At 38.0% G+C, this 20,093-nt stretch overlaps 1 protein-coding gene across 1 annotated transcript in view; it reads left to right on the top strand.

Annotated features, from left to right (window-relative positions):
• The first annotated feature begins 9,533 nt into the window (after positions 1–9,533).
• LOC129258829 (tyrosine-protein phosphatase non-receptor type 23-like) overlaps positions 9,534–20,093 on the top strand; it is a 41,546-nt gene continuing 30,986 nt past the window's right edge. Inside the window, exons 1-4 of the mRNA XM_054897070.2 lie at positions 9,534–9,650; positions 14,383–14,457; positions 17,431–17,543; positions 19,223–19,349. Coding sequence (XP_054753045.2) covers positions 9,564–9,650; positions 14,383–14,457; positions 17,431–17,543; positions 19,223–19,349 — 402 coding nt within the window. The 5' untranslated portion in view covers positions 9,534–9,563. The remainder of the gene's footprint in view (positions 9,651–14,382; positions 14,458–17,430; positions 17,544–19,222; positions 19,350–20,093) is intronic.

Genomic DNA, 20,093 nt, shown 5'->3' with positions numbered 1-20,093 from the left:
TCTCCAATGTGGGAGATTGTCTCCCCTATTGGAGAGAGTCTCCCATATTGGCCGTGCGCCTCTACTGCTGGGTTAGGCCTAGTACTAGTACTAGTAGTAGTACTAGTACTTTAGAGTTTAGTAGCAGGGTCTATTCATTTGGATTAAAAAAAAACCCAAAATTTTCAGCCTTCCATTTCCAGCTCCAAGTCCCCAAGACTAAGAGTACGACCGACCACTCATCGATCTTCCAATGTTATGACCAACCAAAGCTCCAACATTCCATTTCCAAAAACAAAGCCAAAGGCAAATCAAATCCGACCAAAAAGGGCAAAGCCAGGCAGCAGGCATGCAATTTAATTTTAAGTTGGAAAAGCATACGGTACGCACCTAAATTATAATATTTATAAATGACAGGTAAGGAGGAGCACTGATTGATAAACTGTGGCATCTAGTATACTTCCTCTGAAAATGAATACTAGGAAATCAGGAGTCTATACAGACTAGGTTAATTGTAAAATCTCTTTCCAGATCGATCCTCTTTAGTCTTGATCATGAAAAACTTCACACGAGCGTGCAGTACCGTACCAGCGCTTCCATCCGCACTCGAGATCGAGCTAGCTCGGTTTGTTTGCATGTGTAATACGTGGGCAGATTTCGCGGGCGCACTCGCCAGGATTTGGAAAGAGTGGCCGAGCTAAACTAAGGCCCCGTAAGGGTCGGGGTTAGATGGGGGTCAGAGATTGAGGCTAGTTATATACTTTTTAGAATAATAATTGTATACTTGAATTAATCACACGTAGATTATTTGTATTTGCAAACCTTACAAATATTAAATGAAACATAAAACCGCATTTCGCAAGATTCAAACACATCTCAGTTCTCACGACTTTGTCTGTGAAGAAATTGGCACCTCACTGCCGGGGATTCCCACTGATCTCTCTTATCAGTGGGGATTCCCCACCCTCTCCCCGCATGCGCATGCATATTCGCACAACAAACAGGCAATTGTGTTTACGAAAAGTCAGTCTGCGCAAGAAAAAAAAAAAGGGGGGGGGGTATCCGGGGGGGGGGGGGTATAGATGTATTCTAATTAAGCTTTTATCGGGGCTTTTATCCATCTCTATGGGATACATATATCTATTTTACTAATATCTAACCCAAATAACAATGACGATGGGGTTTCACTTTTGTTTGTGTATCCCGTGTGTATGGAAGACGGGATGGAAGATATTTTTTCTCCTTGATCTGATTAGAATTCAGCACTATAATTGATACTTGTACAGAGAGCTGGAAGGGGCCGGGGAAAGGGGATACTAATCGATAACGCAGAGTAACTTATGCCGTTTTTTTTGGTAAAAAGTAGGAATATTTATTTAACTCATTCAGTTCAAATCATACAAAGGATAGTACAATGCAAAATGTAGCAGTTTAGATTAACAGACATTCCATAGAGATAATTCACTTTTAAAAAATAATGTAGACCTATATAATAAATCAAATAAAATTTCGAAAATGAATTTATTCATTAAAATGAAACAAAGTTGTGCACAACAATCATGTGACGGTCATAAAAGCAATACCATTGCCGATCAAAGCTATTATTTTTTTTTTATTGTTCTAACTTTTTTGGTTTGATTTTCACTCATAAATCAAATACATTATCATAATTATAAATCATTAAAATTTGAGAAATTCTTTATGACACAGATGCATTAGAGATGTACAATTATTTTTAAGACATTAATTAGTCTAGTTATCATGAATGAATTGTTAACAATTGTAATTTAATATTCTCATTCGTAATGGTATTCATTTCCGTTGCCTTTTTTTCACAAGGCAGACTGGAGTTTCCCGCGGAGCCAGTTTTTTTTTTTTTGTTTAAGGGGATGCGTCTTGTCCCAAAAATTTTGACAAGCACAAAAAAGTATATTATTATCATCGATTTAACATGAGGCCCATTTTGCCTCCCAAAATACTTGACAGGAAAAAAAAAGTTATCTAAGTTACGGGGTGCGCCCACACCTTGCCACCCCCCCCCCCCCGATTCGCGCCTGGTCTCCCTGGTTATCCTGAAATAAATTGTGTTCCCTTTTCACCAATTCTGACCTCCCTCCCTTCCTTTTAACCAATGTATGACTTGATCTGGATTCATTTAATAATGTGGTTTTCCCATTTAGAAAAAAAATGGAGAGTCAGTGTTTCCCTTAATGCTGCCAATTTAATTTCTTCTACTTTAAATGAAGGTTTCTTTATTTCTTACACATGAAATATTATACAAGAATTACTAACGTGTTTATGATGCTTTCCTTCATTGTGTTCTCTCCCCCTTCCCAAGAATTCTTTCCTTGGTGGTATAACAATGTCATATACCGAACAGTTTGTAGTCAGTTACATTGGTTACAATAATGAAGATTGATTTCATTTTAAGCAATTTACAGGGCCTACCAGTGCACGGGGGGCTATACATTTCATATTAAAATAAGGGAAAAGATTGGCTAAAAGGAGCAAACTATGAAGGTGTCTTATACCTGAAAATTAAAGTATTGGATCATTTTGAAGAAAAATGTAAAATCAAATAGACTTTTGTATTATTAAGCGGCCTATATACCAGTCCATGGATGTCACCAAGGCAAAAAAGTAACTGGGGATAAACTTGGTTACACTCATGATGCAAAATGTGATAGAATCTCAACAAAAGATGAGACAAAGTAGAACCATGCTTACCTTGAAAAAATATTAAATTAATTTCTCCTCTGTTGACAACTCCTATTGTCATAATAAATAAACAAGACGACCTATGATTGAAAAAAAGAGATCTTCGATGGAAAGTTTGCAGAATAAAGAAATAGATATTAAAAGGTTAAACATGCAACCCAAAGCCGATGACGATTTGCGCGAAAAATGTGAGCCAAGAAGAAAATAATGCTGTTTTTATATACCAACAACAATACAGCTACGTCGTTGCAACAAAGGCCCATTTCTTGCCTGATACCTTGGTCACATTTGCTCTAAGGCGGCCGTACGGCGAGTCGAAAACAGCCGTTTTAACATTTTTTGTACCAACTATATATATAGGTTGTTTGTATTAAAATTAATAAAACGGCTGGTTTCGACTCGCCGTACGGCCGCCGTAGAGCAAATGTGACCAAGGTATTAGTAGTCTTGATCTAAAAACTTTTTTTTTACTTGTCTACCCCCTCTCTCTCTCTCTCCGATTCATCTGATCTGATTTAGAAGCCTATATGCAGTGACGTATAAGGTAGCAAAACTTGAGGGGACGATTGAAAGTAAATTCATCCTGAGAATTTGGAAGTGCTACATTTGTGTCTTTGTTGCAATATAGTTTTCTAAATCGAGAGACGAGAGGGAAACAAATTTATTCGTTATTTTGTATTCATTTATCAGCAATTGAATTCAATTTTATTTTATCTTTATTTTTATTCTTGTAATTCATATAATTTATATCATTTATCTATTTTGTCCATTTATCTACTTGTTTATTTAGGCCTATCTCATCATTTGTTTATTTATTCATTTATTTCTATACTTATTTATTTATCTATCTATCTATTTACTTATTCATTTATCTATTTATTTACTTATTTATTTATCTATTTATTTATATATCTATTCATTAATTTATCTATTCGTCTATTTAATTATTTATTTATCTATCGATTTATCTCTAATTTGTTTTATTAAAAAAATACCTATATATTCCATGTTGGGGGAAAGGCCTTTAGGCCCTCCCAGCAACCATGGAGAATGCATCCCTGTTCAGACTAATACGCCGATGTGTAGGCCTACAGTGCTATTATACAGCCATCGTCGTGATGAAAGTGATGAATTTATCTCTATAGGGTCTCTTCTACCAGACTAAAGTCTTATTTGTTTATGGGGATTCCCCATGATGTCACGGCGGGGAAGTTCCACCGGTCGGATGATCAACGATCAAGTAAAGTCTTTAGGAATGTGGCGATCAGTTTTCTTTATTTAGTATGACCATCACAACTAGATTGGTCCTTATTTTTAAATGTCAACTGAAGATTTGTAGTCCTATAATTATTGATTTTTAGGCCTTTATAAATAAATCCAAAGAATTGTGTTCATCCTCTTTTACAATAGGCCTATCAAGAGACCCTTTTTTATGGCCCGAATAATAATAGGCCTATACTTGTGACGTATTATAAAGCGCCAACTTTCCACTCTGTAGAGTGCTCAAGGCGCATAAAGAAATTTAAAAAAAGGGAAAGGTTTTAAGAACATTTTTGAAAGACTCCATAGAGATACTATTTTTATGTCAGCAGGGGGGGGGGGGGGGGGTCTGTTCCATGCGGTATGGGGGCATGCATGACCAAAGGGTCTTGCCCCAAAGCTTTTGAAATTTTTGGGACCACAAGTGAACGAGATGTTGAAGAGATGCAAGTCAGAGCGTATTATAGACCTATATTTGGTAGGTCCATGGTATATGTGACAAAATGAAGATTATATTGGGACGGTGATCCATGATGCAATGAAAGGCGGGAAGGCGAGCAACAAAACGTATGTCGTCGTCCCGTCGCGTCCTTACCCCGCGTTATTCCTTATTTTCATATTTTTCACACTCCTTTACTTTTTTCGAGTTATTTCGATTTTTAAGGATGTTTATATTGTATTCTCTCAAATCAAAATACACATTCACACTTCATGAACAAGTTGTACAAATTATTTGAAACATGATTGTAAATTATACAATAAATCCATATCCCATATATTAAGATATCGAACTTCAAAGATACCGTAAATTGATATTGGTAATTATGCGTTTTAACAATGACAAGAAAGGGGGAAAAACAATGATTAAAAAATCACTATTTGCATCGATTACGAAAGAGTATATAGCATGAAAGCAAAATTACTCTGAAAAAACAGTTTACTCAAGTTTAAATAGATGCCTTATTATATGGGCACTTGAAATTTATACATAAAAATGATTAAAATTTTGAAACGATTGATTCGATAGTTTTACATCATTCTCTCTACGCAAACCAATTAATCAATTTTTTTATTAAGATAAGATCGATTGGTTCTCTGCTTACAATCTAAAAAGAAAATAATAAACGGCAATATATACCAGCAAATAAAAGATAAAGCGATTGGCCTTGGGAAAAAATTATGAATTTCATAAAATAATGCAAAATGGATGAAATTTCAAAATGCAGGGAAAAGGGTGAAGGAAATCGTTGGAATGACAGCAATCATCTATTGTATTGCCTAAAAAATATTGAGAAATAAAGTATGTTCTTGTGTTTGCCATCTCGCATACTTCGTTTTGTAAACAAATTGTCGGAAGTGGAAGAGGACACTACGATTGTTATTTTTATCTACCCTCGATGACTTTGTGTAAGACAATATTCCGATAAAAGCATTTCGAAATATCCGATCCTTGATTATGGTGGAATGAATGTACGTTGCGCAATGGCTCATTGTCATCAAACATTAGAACTGAAATTCCTGTGTTAGCATCTGAACAATCATTGCTCCTGCATTGGACTTACGTTTTCCATCACAAACAACAAAGAGCTACATTCAAATTAATAATTTTTTGAAATATAAAGAGATTGTTCAATGCATGGCAAGTCCTTGCATGGGCTTATACATTTTGATGATTAGCATCATGCAATACCTAAAGCCTCTGATAAGTGATTTTGGAAATCCCCACGATATGGGAATTCCAATACGATTGATTATTGTGCATAATTTGAACAAACAAAATAAACGCCCAAATTACACGTTTACTTATTTATATGTTCAAAGATAAAGAGAGAGGGGGAGGGAGGGAGAGAGAGGGAGAGGGGGGAGGAGAAAGAGATGGTGGAGGATGTGGGGTTCGTGATATAAATCAACATAATTTGGGAAAAGGTATATGGGCTCATTATTTGATTTGAAAGAAAAGATCAAAATGTCTTTGAATTGGGGGAACTTTTTAGCCTGAAGTTTTACAAATAACATGCATTTTAAATCTTAAATTAGGACAGCTTAAAATAGGGTCATGACGTATTTTTTTTGCACCGATAATACCAATTATTATTTTTTTTTTCAGCCTAAAAATCAAGTCGGACTGACCACATAACTTGAATTACCAGCTATTTCGCCAGGATGTGCTGTTTCCCCAGCCCCCTAAAAAATAGAAGGGGTGGGGTGGGACGTTAATTTCATTGACTTCTTCTAATTCCTCCAAACGCATGTGGTAGGATGATGATTCCCTTTCTAAAGCATCATGATAAAGGGGGTCGGCCACATGGACGGATCCAGGATTTTCCAAAAGGGGGGCACATTTTCCAGAGGAAAAAGTTTGACAGCCAAAAAAAAAGGTCTTCACTTTCAATGGGGGGGCACACTTCTTTCATTTTTACATTACAAATGTTAATTGTGCCTCTCAAAGGGGGGGGGGGCACCCCCCCCCCCCCCCTTGGGTCCGCCAGTGGACGGCCACTTTATTGAGAAAAAAAATTCCGGTTCTGTTGCTGCCCGTTTCGGAATAAAAAATAAAAATAATAAAAATAACCCTGACCAAGTAGTCTGATGTGAACAGAATAATCTTTATTATCTGGGTTAAATCTGACCCTTTTGATGTGTCGCATTGGATTTTATTCCTGGTCATATTTAACGAGATATAACGGAATGTGGTCACCGATTCTTAATTCAGTGCATGGTGCGGCACCATCGGACCCCGTTTTGGGCCAATCTGACATGGGATTTAAAAATCCCAGCATTAAAGTCTATCTCGATCGTCTTATCCCGGCTCTTCTTTCCTCTTTTATTTTTGGTGTGTTGATGACTACTTTTGTTTGTTAATAATTTTATGTGATTTATCATATCTAATATGCATAAAATTACCTTTTCATAGTACCATGGCATAACAGTGGTATGCGGAAGTTGGGTGTCACTGAGATTATCTACTATCTGTCATTAATTGTGATGGAAATAAATACAAAGAAAACAACCCTATTATAGTCATTTTGACTGAGATTCGGAAGGTATGTGTGTTTATATTTGTGTGTGGGGGTCGATCTTTGTTGCCAACAAAAATCGCCCACTTTATTGGGGAATTCCAATACTCCGGCATAAATCGAAATGCAGAGTATTGCATGATTTTACTTTGATTACTTGGGCCCAAACAAACTTAATTTTATACAACACGTTTACTTATTTGATGCTGGTCCAAAATTGTCAACATACAATTTTTGTCTATACTGTGTTAGTAAAAATAAAACTTGACACCTCACAAATCCCCAATAATTATATATGACTGGAAAGGGTATCTTCTCTCAAATAATTTGATACCATTTTTATGTTGTATGTATTCATGCTTTGATAATCAGTAGGTATTCTTTGCAGGGATGTAAATTTTGATTTGCGCCAAAGTAAGGCATGACTGCAATGAATGAATCCAGATGCCAATGATGTTATAATCCTAAAATGAGATACTAAACATACTTGTTTATCCATTTTCTATGAAATTAACTTGAGAATCGATACCAAAGTGTGTTTATTAAATAATGTAATTTGCTGATAATTGATTTTAATTATTGAACCCCTGTCAGATTAGGGCATCATTGACATCTAGATTCATTCATTGCAGTCATGCCTTAATTTGGCGCAAATCAAAATTTACATCAATGCAAAGATTGCCTCCTGGTCATCCATACCACATAAATTTGGTATCAGATTATCTGGGAGAATATACTCTTTCTTTTTTACTCACTCGGTATATTTAAGATAAAGGTATAATGAAAGACTAGTCTGCAGGCACAGACCCTGATCGAAACTTTGATCAACAAGACAATGTGTCTCCTTGCAAAGACTAGCACATACAAAACTTGCTGTTTCTCTGTACACAATGCATGAGTAGGTTGCAATTCAGACCCTTAACTCGAAGGGTTTGCACAGCAGACTAACGAAAGACCGGCGCAAGCACGGAGCGTTGTGGCCCAGTGGATAAGTCTTACGAGAGGGTCGTGGGGTCGTGGGTTCGAATCCCAGCCATGGGGTAATTTCCTTCAGCAAGAAACTCATCCACATTGTGCTGCACTCAACCCAGGTGAAATGAATGGGCCCCCGGTAAGAAGAAATCCCTTGAATGCTTGAGCACCTATATAGGCAGCTCAGCTAAAGCCGGGGTAATAATAGCAGGGCCCGCTGGGAGAACAGTTTTCGGAACTGAAGTGGCTACCCTGGGTAAATATACCTATATTATTATTATCATTATTATAAATAGAATGGGGGCAAGGCGACAGGTTCGGCCATAAGAATTCCTTTCCACCAATATGATCAAGTATTCAAGTGGGACACTCTATTATGCACAAAGGATGGAAACTAGGAAAGGGGCCGAAGGTAACAGCGTTTTCCAGCCTTAAAAAAAGAACAATTACTGTTCTCGGTCGTTTAAGGGGTAACTTTTTTTTACCTACTTTTCATCATTTCTTTTATATATTTATTCGTTATTTATATAGTGTAAAACCCTTGGGCAAAAAGTGACGTGCAATGATTACTAGCAAGTTTTGAACAAGCACGAAAAAGAGGGGAGCTAGGAACAAAAACAGTCTGGGGTTACCCCTTCCATTATCATGATAAAATTGCAAATTTGTCGATTCGTCAAATTAATGGAAAATAATTTTACTGCCGTATAGATGGCTTGGGGAACTTGCCCCCAAAAGTTCCAAGACAAAAAAAAAAAGAAGAAGACGAAGGAGAAACTAAAAAAAAATTAAACGAGGTTAACTAAATATATCTTTTAAAGTATAATGTCAAATTCTATCATAAAATTCAAATTTTCATTTATTAAGGCCAATATTTTCGCTCTCTCGCCACTTTTTAATTTGTTTCCCCAGGGCCAAGAGAAAAAGAAGCAAATGAAAAAAAAATGAAGGGTCAAGGAGAGGAGAAAAAAAAGATGAAAAGTGAGAGTATGAATTAAAGTGAAAAATATGATGAGAAAATTGCAAAAACTTTCAGGTCATCACTATAAGAATAGAAATAAAGCTCGCGCTTCGGGTTGCTTTTAGTCTGTTTGCTTGATGGTTCTTATCCCGTTTGCAAGTCGATATAAAAAATATATTGTTAAGAAAAAGAAAACGTTTGAAATGTCTCATTTTCTGTACTTAATTTATTCATTGAATTACAGTACATGTTGGGATACGGATTCCATTCGTGTCAAATAGTGCTTAAAGGTTTTTTTCCCCGTTTTTTTTTCCTCAGTATTTGTATTTAAAAAAAAATGAGATACAGATAAATTCAGACAAAAAGTCCCTCAAAAAATTCTTCAAATATGTTCAAATTAAAGAGAGGAGAGGGTGTCTCATATTTTTAAAAGATTTGTCATTTCGACCCAGCTCCTCCTGTAAAATCAAGGAGTTCCCCTTGCTGATTTAAAATTATTGTTACAACTTCCCAGTATGCATATCGAATTCGACTCGATATCAAACCATCCCAGTAGGCCTGCTATCAAATGGATTATGTCAAAGACAAATTTAGAGCAATGACATCATACGACGCGAGATGGCGTTCTTCATTTTCAACAAAAATACACAATACTAAACATGGAGGCTATTCCTCGGATGTTAATGCTCAGTATTGAGCTAAAAGAAAGTGCTGAAAGAGTAGAATTCGGACATGAAATTAAACAGGTAATTATGTTTAGAGTTGGTGAAGATGTGATGCAAGGAAACATTCACTGAATAATTAATAACTTCACATTATTGTATCAGGAAATTTATGTTTGGCGAGTGAGTGGGAGTGTCCACTGCACTGAGTCTGACTCTGAGTGATGAGGAGTGTGATGAGTCCGACTCTGTCTCTGAGAATGAGTGATTGAGACTGAGAGTTCTCCTATTCAATGCTGATTGTCGTGTGCCTAACTGCATGTAAGTTATTGTAACTAAAGTTGGGCCTAACGCGAGACTTAGAGTAGTTAAAGTTGAGACTTGAGTGCATATTTAATAAAGTATAAAAAAAAGGACCTTCATCATTCATGCACGAACATAACCCAGGGTCAGGGACCGGGGGGGGGGGGGGGGGGGGGGGCACTCGACCAAAAAAGTAGTGGGTATGTGCCGCGGGCGAGACAAAAAACGGGGGCCTTGGAGTGGGCTTATTGTAAAAAGGAGGGTCCTTGGAACGGGATTTGGAACGACAATTGTTTGTGAAAACGGGGGTCCTTGGAACGGGTCGCCTGCGTGTGATTGCGTATTCATCCCTATGGAACGGGCATAAGTGCATGCAGCTATAGCCCGGCGGCACGGGCGCCGGATGCGCTAGCGCAGATGCGATGGTCGGACGGCGCTCTGCGGCCGCTTTTCACCAAAACTGCGGCTCGTTGTAGCAGATCAATACGGCCGGAAAGGCGTAACGGAAAATATGCGAAGCTTTGGAGCGGATTTCTTTCTTCTTTTTTTCTCGATAAGAAGAAAATGCTATGCTTTGGAGCGGCTTTCTTTGTTCTTTTTCTCAATAAGACAAAAATGCTATGCCTTGGAACGGAAATTTGAGTGTAAAATGGGGGTCCCCTCCGCGGCACATACCCACTATGCATTATATACTGAGTGCCCCCCCCCCCCCCCCCCGGGGTCAGGGAGCTCCGGCCCGCTGTGCGGGCCGGAGCCCAGGGGCTTACCGTGTATTTGACCATACTCACAGGACTAGCGTGATTTATGGTCTAAATATTTCTCCAAATGAATTGTGAAAACAGAAATTATGCACTTACCACGATTATATGGATGAAGGTCTAACAAGTGGCAGTTTCCTGACATCGAGGCACAGACTGGAACTTCAAAAAAACGAAAAGTTCTCTCCTTCTACCCCCGTCTCGATTGGCCATTTTTGTTATGAATCGTAACAAAATCGTAACATAAATGTATAAAAAGAACTGTACCAAAATAAAGATTGTTAATTTTATTCCGTTTTGGCCTGAAATGCTCCAAAACGGGGAAAATAAACTTAAAAGGGGATAAAACAGTGACTTAATTCGGCTGTCGTGCAACTGCACTTCCCTGTTTTATCCGAACTTAATACATAAATATATGGCCATTGAGTCCCTGTACTACCCCCATCTCACTAGGAAGGTGTTCACACAGACCATGGCGATCTGTGTAAATCCCGCAAAGCGTAGCAGAATCTTCCTCGAATTCTATTTTTAGCCTGCGAGGCGATTGCACCGCAACTTCACTGCGACCGACCTGCGCTGAAGGCGATGGTAATACGCTGATAGTACGACGCTGCCACTCTCTTGCCACGATTCGAGGCAGATGTGATGCGCTGCTTCTGCGATCAAAGCGACTGTACAACGAGGCTCATACGCTAATTAGGACCTCGCTACAGTTGTGCTACGAATGGAGCGATTGTGTTACGTTCATGATGGGCTCTTGAAAGGATTTCAAGCAATTGGCATATTAATCGCGGCACATGAGACATTCTTCAGTCGATTGCCAACCTCCGACCAAGATGGATGTCCAGAATTTGGTTGGACTTATACACCTTAGCATTCTACAACAACATCAGTTAGAAGTTGAATACGAGGACAGGAGAAGGAGGAGGAGGAGGAGGAGGCCAAAAACGATACTGGGTCTGATCCTGGCTGTCTGCAGAAAGAAGACTTGAATTCGGCCATTACAACAGGTTGATGACAACGCTAAGAATGGAGGACACTGCATCATTTTTCAATTTCTTGAGGATGGAACCAGAGATGTACGATGAAATTTTGAGTGGGCCCCAGAATTCAGAAGCAGGACACTCACATGAGGAGAGCTCTGGAACCAGGTATGAAGCTGGCCATCACCATCAGGCATCTGGTTTCAGGAGACAAGTATCCAATGCTGCAGTATAATTTCAGAGTGGCTAGGAACACCATCTGCAGCATCATCCCAGAAGTGTGCCAGGCAATAGTCAATCAATCAAGGATGAGTTGATTACCTGTCCAACAACACCAGGAGAATGGGGTCAGATTGCACAAGAAAACCAGAGGAGGTGGAATGTACCTCATGCAGGCTTTCTTTTTTAGCCTTCCGTATCTGGTCCGAACACTCTTGTACCAAGTCTGAAGCTCATGCTTTTCATTGCCAATTTCAGCACCTTGGCCGTCCACAGTCTCTCTGTCATCGATGTGTCCTTGTAATCTCGCATCTTCTTGTTGTAGATGACCAGATTGTCAATAAGCCATCCCACCATACTTTCCTCCTGTTCATCATCAAGACATGTGAGCGTCTTTTTTCTCTTTCCAGCTGGCTCAGCAGTAAGATTTTCCTCCTCCTCCTCTACCACCACCATAACCTCTTGGACCACCGGCTTAACAGGGGTAGCTTGGGCAGCTTTCCCTTTTTTGTTCCTTTTTCTGGGAGGCATGTTTGAAAACGTTGTGGTGTCGCCTTGTAATCTGTTGCAAATGTGATAATCCGCCACCATTGTCACGGCGCTTTATAGCAGCACGGACGGTCGTTGCGCAATCGCTGCCCAGCAAAAGCGCAACGTGAATGCCTGTAGTGGGCTGAGAACGTGCGCCACATGTCACCCAAAGAAGAAAGCGTCGCGGTGGAAGTGGTGTGAAGCGTGTCGAGCGCAAGGCAGTCGCCTTGTAAACGGAAGCAGCGTGGCAGTATGTTCTTGGGAACGGGCGATCGGTGCCGCTTTTAATGCGCTTCTACTACGCTTTATGCATTGGAGCTTTTTATGCGTTTGTAATACGCTCATGACTCGATTGTGATGCGCTTTAGCACCTCCGCGCTCTTGCTACGTAAGTTTTGAACATGTTCAAAATTTTGTGGCGACCAGGAAGATGGTGGCGATCCTTGCCGCTTCAGAAAAGATCAAGGTACGACGGAGGAGATTGAAAAGATCAAGCCACGATCAAGCTACGATATACCACGCTTTGTCGATTTTTTACGATCGCAGCGGAATCGCATCTAGTGAGATTGGGTTATACAGATCGAGCTAGAACTTTGGTCTCTGTATTTGGTGAGTGGAGCCAACGGAGTTCAGCAGAACATCCAACATAACAGAGACCGAAGCTTTTGGTCTAATTGATGACATGCTTATTATTTCAAGAGCACATTCGGAAGGGTTGACAAATCTAGCCTTGAGGACTCCATGATGATATTTACAAAATATTTTTACATATACTTTTACATCATGGAGCCTTGACATGCTGCGCGTACATGCCTAAGCGAGACATGTAAACACGGATGGATTTCCCTAAGAAATCCATCTTTAGTCTAGAACTAGAAATTGCTTGGAGTTAGAGGTCTACATTTGATTAATTATATTTATCTATAAACCTTCATACGCCTAATGTGTATGAAGATGTGAAAAATCTCTTAGTTTAAATATGAAAAATGAGAGATTTCTTACCAGTTGGCTCACTAAATGTACCCACGCTTAAAAAAATGACATGACCTTTGACTCGCTTTGTGATGACGCACGTACGCAGGTAGATACAGAGAGAAATGGTGCGCATGCGTAGCTGTTTGTGCTAGTACAAGATTCCTGACCAACGTGGTGCATAGGTAGGACGTTCTAATGTCAATGACGAGTTTAGAGTGCTAATTTTGTTCTTACTCAATTCAACTACCGTTAATTAGCACTCTAAATTGTCATTGACATTATACGTCCTACCTATGCACTACGTGATGAATGACATGTTCAAAAGAGATGGAAGCTAGGAAGACAATATGTAAATGCCAGTCACTCACAAAAAGTTAACAGAGGGTATAGCATTTCACTGAAATTTGAAGGAAAACTCTGATGAAACCAAAACCTTGCAACAAAGTTGGTTTTGTGCTTGTACATTAAAACCAAAATTTGGAAAAAGTAGGTTTTGTACCCTTCGCCTTCGAAGGACCATTACTCTGCATCCCGTGATAATGTGACGCAAGCGAGGTGTTAAATAAAAGTTGATCGACTTATTTAGTCACGTAGAATCAAAATAACAAGATTAAATCATGTATTTTTTATATAGCTGACCTTTGAACTGCTGTTACCTTTTTTTTTTTAAAGAAACACCCTGTATAGTGATTACATTGTGGTTGATGATGATAATATTTGTAATAATTGTAAATAATGGTATTGGTAGTAATGATAATGGTAGTGATGAGGAGGAGGAGGAGGACGATGGTGGTGGTGATGATGATGAGGATAATGATGCCAATGATCATGATGATATAATGTCATCTTCTCCACAGAACACAATGACACTATCACTGGTCTACTGTTGACAGAAACTAAATAACTTTAATAATAATATTTTTTGTCTTGCTTCACAATTCAAGGCATTACACCATGAAATTTTGTAGTGCAAGTAAAACTTTGAGTTCTGCCCATTGCAAGCCAGCACCTTTGCCCTGATACCTATTTTTGTTTCCTTTTCTTTAGCACATATCCCAGCATTATATGGAAGATGTTTCAAAATATAATGAAGAAATCAGACAGCTAGACCAACTGCGAACTGTGAGTATGAAGCCATGTAGATTAATAATTAAGGACCATCAGAACACAATGCAAAATGATTGTTATTACATATGCTGTAAAAGTTGGGTCTCTGACAAAATACTAGTGCTGTTGTCGATAGGCCTCATATTGACATTGATGTCGACATACAAAGGATTTTCAATGTTTCCGACATGTCGACATGCACGCACCCACATCGACATGTAAACATAAAATAAAAAGGGGTCTAGCCTAAAGTTACGAGTGTAAAGCTTAGCTGAAAAGTTGGAAGCATTTATCCACAGTAATTGGCGTGATTAAAAGGTTTATCAGCTTAGCAGCGCATTAAATGAAAAAAGAATACCTGCGAGCTGCGCGGCAGCAGAAATACGTCAGTGCGAGGCCGGCCTGCCCGATCGAGCCACCCTCGATCCCGACGATATATCTAGCGCTATAGCGAGCGTAGCGTAGTAGCATTCACCGTACCCATCCACGGAAATATGTACCCATTGCTATTCACTGTGCTTGATAATACGTTGCTCCTAAATGCATTACTTTTCACTGCGAACATGTGTTTTTGTCAAAGTTTTGACCGCCGCAATTGAGCGAATTGAGCGAAGTCACAGAAAACTTCCCTTCCTTCGTTTGGAGATCGTTGCACGGATCGCCGCGGAAGTGATACTGAAATTATCGGTCGATTTTCATCATTTTTTTTGTCAATTTGAGGAGCTTGCGTTTGCAGCACATGTGTACCAGCGTATAATACGCAATGATCACTGTTGTAATTGGTGATTCTCAAATTGGCTCCGAATGTTATTGCGCAATGCTTTCGAGACTGGATCGTGGTACAAAAACTTGATTCTCCAGAAAAAAATGTGGATTAATCGGTGAATTCACTCTAGCTTAGTGAAAATGTTTCCCGAACTGAGCCTGTATTATATAGATCTAGATCTAGTGTGGGGATATCACTCGTGTGAAGGTGAATACATTTGATTGAGAGTGTTATGTTCCACAATCGAATGATTTTTTTTTTATGTTAGGGAGCCTAGCCCTAGGCTAAATTACAGTCCCTTTTCATGTCGACAATGTCGATGTCGGGATTGATTTTTAAGCGACATGTCGACATGGATTTTTGTTCCCGACAACAGCACTACAAAATACAGTATGTATCATGTATGGAACAGGTGTCAAATTCAGGATGTAATCATCATGTAGCTTTCTGTTGTAATATGCAAATCACTAAATTTGTACCGATAAGTGTTTGAAAAGTCTCTAGAAAAAAAAACCCAAAACGTACCCTTAAAGGCACAAAATCTGATCACCAGAAAAATTGACATTTCATTCAGAATTACTGGTAGTCAATGAACAGTGATAATATACTGTACATGTACATGTAATAGTCACTGCACTTTCATAAGATCATAACAGTGAAATGATAGATCTATACTTCAGGGGCCGCAGAACGGTTTTCAAAGTGGGGGGGCTGAGCCAAAAGTGAGGGGCTGACCATGCAAAAAATCACAATCATATGGTCATTCTTACATTTTTGTACATTGTTTTGAAAAAAGTGGGGGGCTTAAGTCCCCAGCCCCCCCCCCGCTTCCGCGGCCCCTGTACCTGTCACATCGCTGAATCTTTACTAATATTTAGACAGGTTTTTTGTCTCGCCTGCATAGCAGAGTGAGACTAGGCGCCGCTTTTCTGACGGCGGCGTCGTCAACATTGAAATCTTAACCAAGGTTAAAGTTTTGAAATGTCATCATAACTTAGAAAAGTATATGGACCTAGTTTATGAAACTTGGACATAAGGATAATCAAGTATTACTGTACATCCTGCCTGAGTTTCAGGTCACATGACCAAGGTCAAAGGTCATTTAGGGTCAATGAACTTAGACCATGTTGGGGGAATCAATATCAAAATCTTAACCAAGGTTAAGTTTTTGAAATGTCGTCATAACTTCTAAAGTATATGGACCTAGTTCATGAAACTTAGACATAAGGGTGATAGTGTATAACTGAAGATCCTGCCTGAGTTTCAGGTCACATGACCAAGGTCAAAGGTCACTTAATTTGTTGAATTTGCATCATAACTTAGAAAGTGTGTGGATCTACACATGTAGTTCATGAAACATAGACATAAGGGTAATCAAGTATAATGATTGTTTTGCACATGTCTGAGGTCACATGATCATGGTCAAAGGTCATCTTCTTGGGTCAATGGACATAGTATTCTTTTGTGAATAATGATTTAATAGCTGTTTTCAAAGTCACACTGCTGCTATATCGAATTGCGTAATGCAGGCGAGACTGACAGAGGCGTTCCACTTGTTTTTTGTTTGATACATGTATGCATTTCGTGAAGTGGCCTGACCAATTAACTCTAGTTCTTGCTTTGAATAAAGTTCTGTTCATGATAATTCTGAAGTCAGCAATAATGTATTGTTCACACCTGAATATCGGTGCCTCTTTGGGAACCTTTCTTGGTAAAGAACAAAAAGTAAAATGGTTGTAAATTGTGGCAATAAGTTTGTGTAAGGCTGATCTATAAACATCAAATATCAGGGGCATTTCACCTTGTATTGCTTACTGATATAGTGTAAATAACTGTTTTGAATTCTTAATTTTAAGATTTAGGGAGCAGGACTGCTTTATTGAATTTAGTAGATAAATGAATAGAGACATGTAGGTGTTATGCGTATTTAAGAACTGTACTATTATTATTATGAAGCTGATTTTTCATTATCTGTCTTCCATCTTTCCCACTTTCTCAATCTGAACATATTTTAAGTAATTTGTTTTCATTTTCATATCATGATACACAAATATGGTATGTGATAAATATAAGAAATCATAAATTTCATGAATGGGAAGGGGGCAGTCAACAAGAAGAAAATCGTCTTCCAACCGGTACAATCAAGTTTATCCCATATAATTTAATTTGAATATTAAAAAAAAATGCATGTAACTGATATTTTTTCCTTTTCTTGTCAATAGAATGCTTGTAATGTAACAAGAGACTTTAATGGCATCAGCACGCTCAAGAAATATTATGGTCAGCTACATCTCCTCTCTAGTCGATTTCCGTCTGATGCTTTCACATTCTCATGGTAAGTTTCAAGTTTTCATAATTTCCCTTGTTTCATTGATTCCATGTTATTTGGTCTGGTGACGAATTGCTCCAAAGAAATTTCTGCATATTAAAGGGGAATTGGAAAATCATTTTAAAAGTAAAACTGAAAACTTAGAGAAGCAGAGATAAATGAAGTTTTGAACAAAATAAGAAAGTTTTCATGTTTTTGTTTAAAATTCATATCTGAAAACAATAGATATTATAATCTAATTCTGGAAACTGAAATTTATTACAGAATTTTGAAACCTATGAAAATGATGACTGATATCGTATAATATTAATAAATTTATCACATAATTTGGCTACATAAAATTGAAACATATTTTGAAATTTAATGTACATTATGTAGTGTAAAGCAGCATGATTGTTTATGATTTTCTTGTGGATTATCTGTATACAGAAAGAGCAGATCAGGTAAAAAATTATTTTTTTCTTTATTTTTGGTAGCTACTTTTCACAACCTATATGTATATCTGATACATTGGATAAGCCTTAACATAGCAGTGAATGGGGAGTTTTCGAGGCTCTTTTTTTGATTTCCAGTGCTCTTTAGGGAATTTCAGGGGCATAATTGTCCCGAGCCCCAGTGATTTTTTTTTCCTGGAGCAGATATACTGATTTTTATCTCCTCCCAAGAATAATAAGAAAATTATCTTTATAATATGTATGTATACCATATTTCATGTCTGTGATTAGAATTTTCATTTATGGTTAGACATCCTAGTTGACTTGCCAGTGCTGCAATAACAAATGAAATGTCATTACATCTAGCTATAAATGTGTCATTTCAATATAAAATTTGCGCAAGCTTGTGTTTTGCCAGCGTATTTGAATTGATATACTTTTTCACCTAGATGTTTGAAAAGATTTCATTGGTGCTCTGTTATCCGTAGATAAACTGATTATGCGTACTGTGGTAAAGGTAAAGCAAATTACGTTTCCTCAAAGCCCTACAGACATGATCATGGTGGGAATATGTATAAATAAAACCTTCAATAATATCAGTACATGTGTAATGTTGAATTGTATGTACATCTACATGCATACTGTGTGGTTGTATAAAGGGAGCACATGATTTATAATCCTTTGCTCCATGACTAATAGTCTGTTTAACACCATGGATTACCTGAGATTTCATAAGATGGAAGTGGAGAGGGAGATAGAGCGAGAGGAAGGGAGAGGGAGTAGGACACCATCACCAGTATACAGTGGTGGTAGAAAGTTAATGCTGAGTGTTGAATGTACAGTAGACAACAGCACTTCAATGTTTGGTTAGCCCAGAGGAACAAACTTTATTGAATGTAATTTGTTATAACCTGACTTCACAATTGAATATCTATAACATGGCAGAACTTGAACGGTTTTAAATATGTTCATTTTCTGGTGGGGTTCACTAACTTTTTAGCACCACTGTATATATGCCATATCTTATACCACCGGAGGATGATTGAGTTAATAAAATAAAATAAACTTGTGTATACAAATGAATAGGTTATATTGCAATTCTTTGATACATTTATTTGAATTTAACATGAGTGCATTCACCGGCTACAGTACGTACCTCTTCTGCAAAGTTAATACTAATCTTGCAGTAAGTAAGGCCTGTGAGGGTGCATAGTAACAAGTCATTCTGCCTTTATTTCTGACTAATTACAGGATTGATACATTTGATGAGGAACCCTACACACATACAGACATCCTATTTGAGCAGTCATGCATCCTGTTCAACCTAGGAACCCTACATTCCATCTTGGGAGCTATTGAGTCACGTGCTTCAGAAGAGGTTAGTTCCTTGTAACACAGAGCTTAGGGATTGATCATAGAGCTGATCTTGTGCTTGATTACATTGTTCATAATGTGCAATCAAGTGAACAAATCAACGTTACGATCAATTGCTAAGTTTCCTGTTACAGGCACCTGGAGGGAGCATTTCATGAAGCATCCTGTCAGAGATTTTTTACTTGACATTTGTTCAAAGCTGCTGAAATGCTTTCATCTGATTGACTAATAGTGAATTTGCTAGTGAAAAACTATCCAGATACTTTGTTAAATGATGCCAGGCCCCATTTAGATGTACATCCTTGCATTCTCTGTCATTTCATTACTAGCGTTTTCCAGATATTCAAACTTCCATTTATTGTTTGTCAATATCTTGGAAAAGAGTCTGATTTGAAAGATTTACACATTAAACCAGCTGATATTGGTATAATGAACTTCTTTTCAATTGATAACCCTAACCTGATGGATCCTTTATTTTTTCCAGATTGAGTACTGAAAACTTGAGGAGAACAGTTTTCTTTGGCTAGCTACAAGACCTATGGGCCATTATTAAATTCTGTGACATTTATTTGACAAAATTATTTCTGTAAACCCCCCCCCCCAAACTCTAAGAAAACCCCATGATGTCATAATAAAATGATCATGATGGTATGAGTTTCCATGTGACATCAAGCAATCTTTAGAAATTGTATGTGTAAAATGCACATTCATCAATATGAAAAAGGATGATTTTTTTCACCTAGACTGA

This window comes from Lytechinus pictus, chromosome 1 (assembly GCF_037042905.1).
Source record: "Lytechinus pictus isolate F3 Inbred chromosome 1, Lp3.0, whole genome shotgun sequence".
Classification (NCBI taxonomy): domain Eukaryota; kingdom Metazoa; phylum Echinodermata; class Echinoidea; order Temnopleuroida; family Toxopneustidae; genus Lytechinus; species Lytechinus pictus.
The sequence above is the reverse complement of the archived record's forward strand: the minus strand, read 5'-3'. Positions and strand labels throughout refer to the sequence as shown.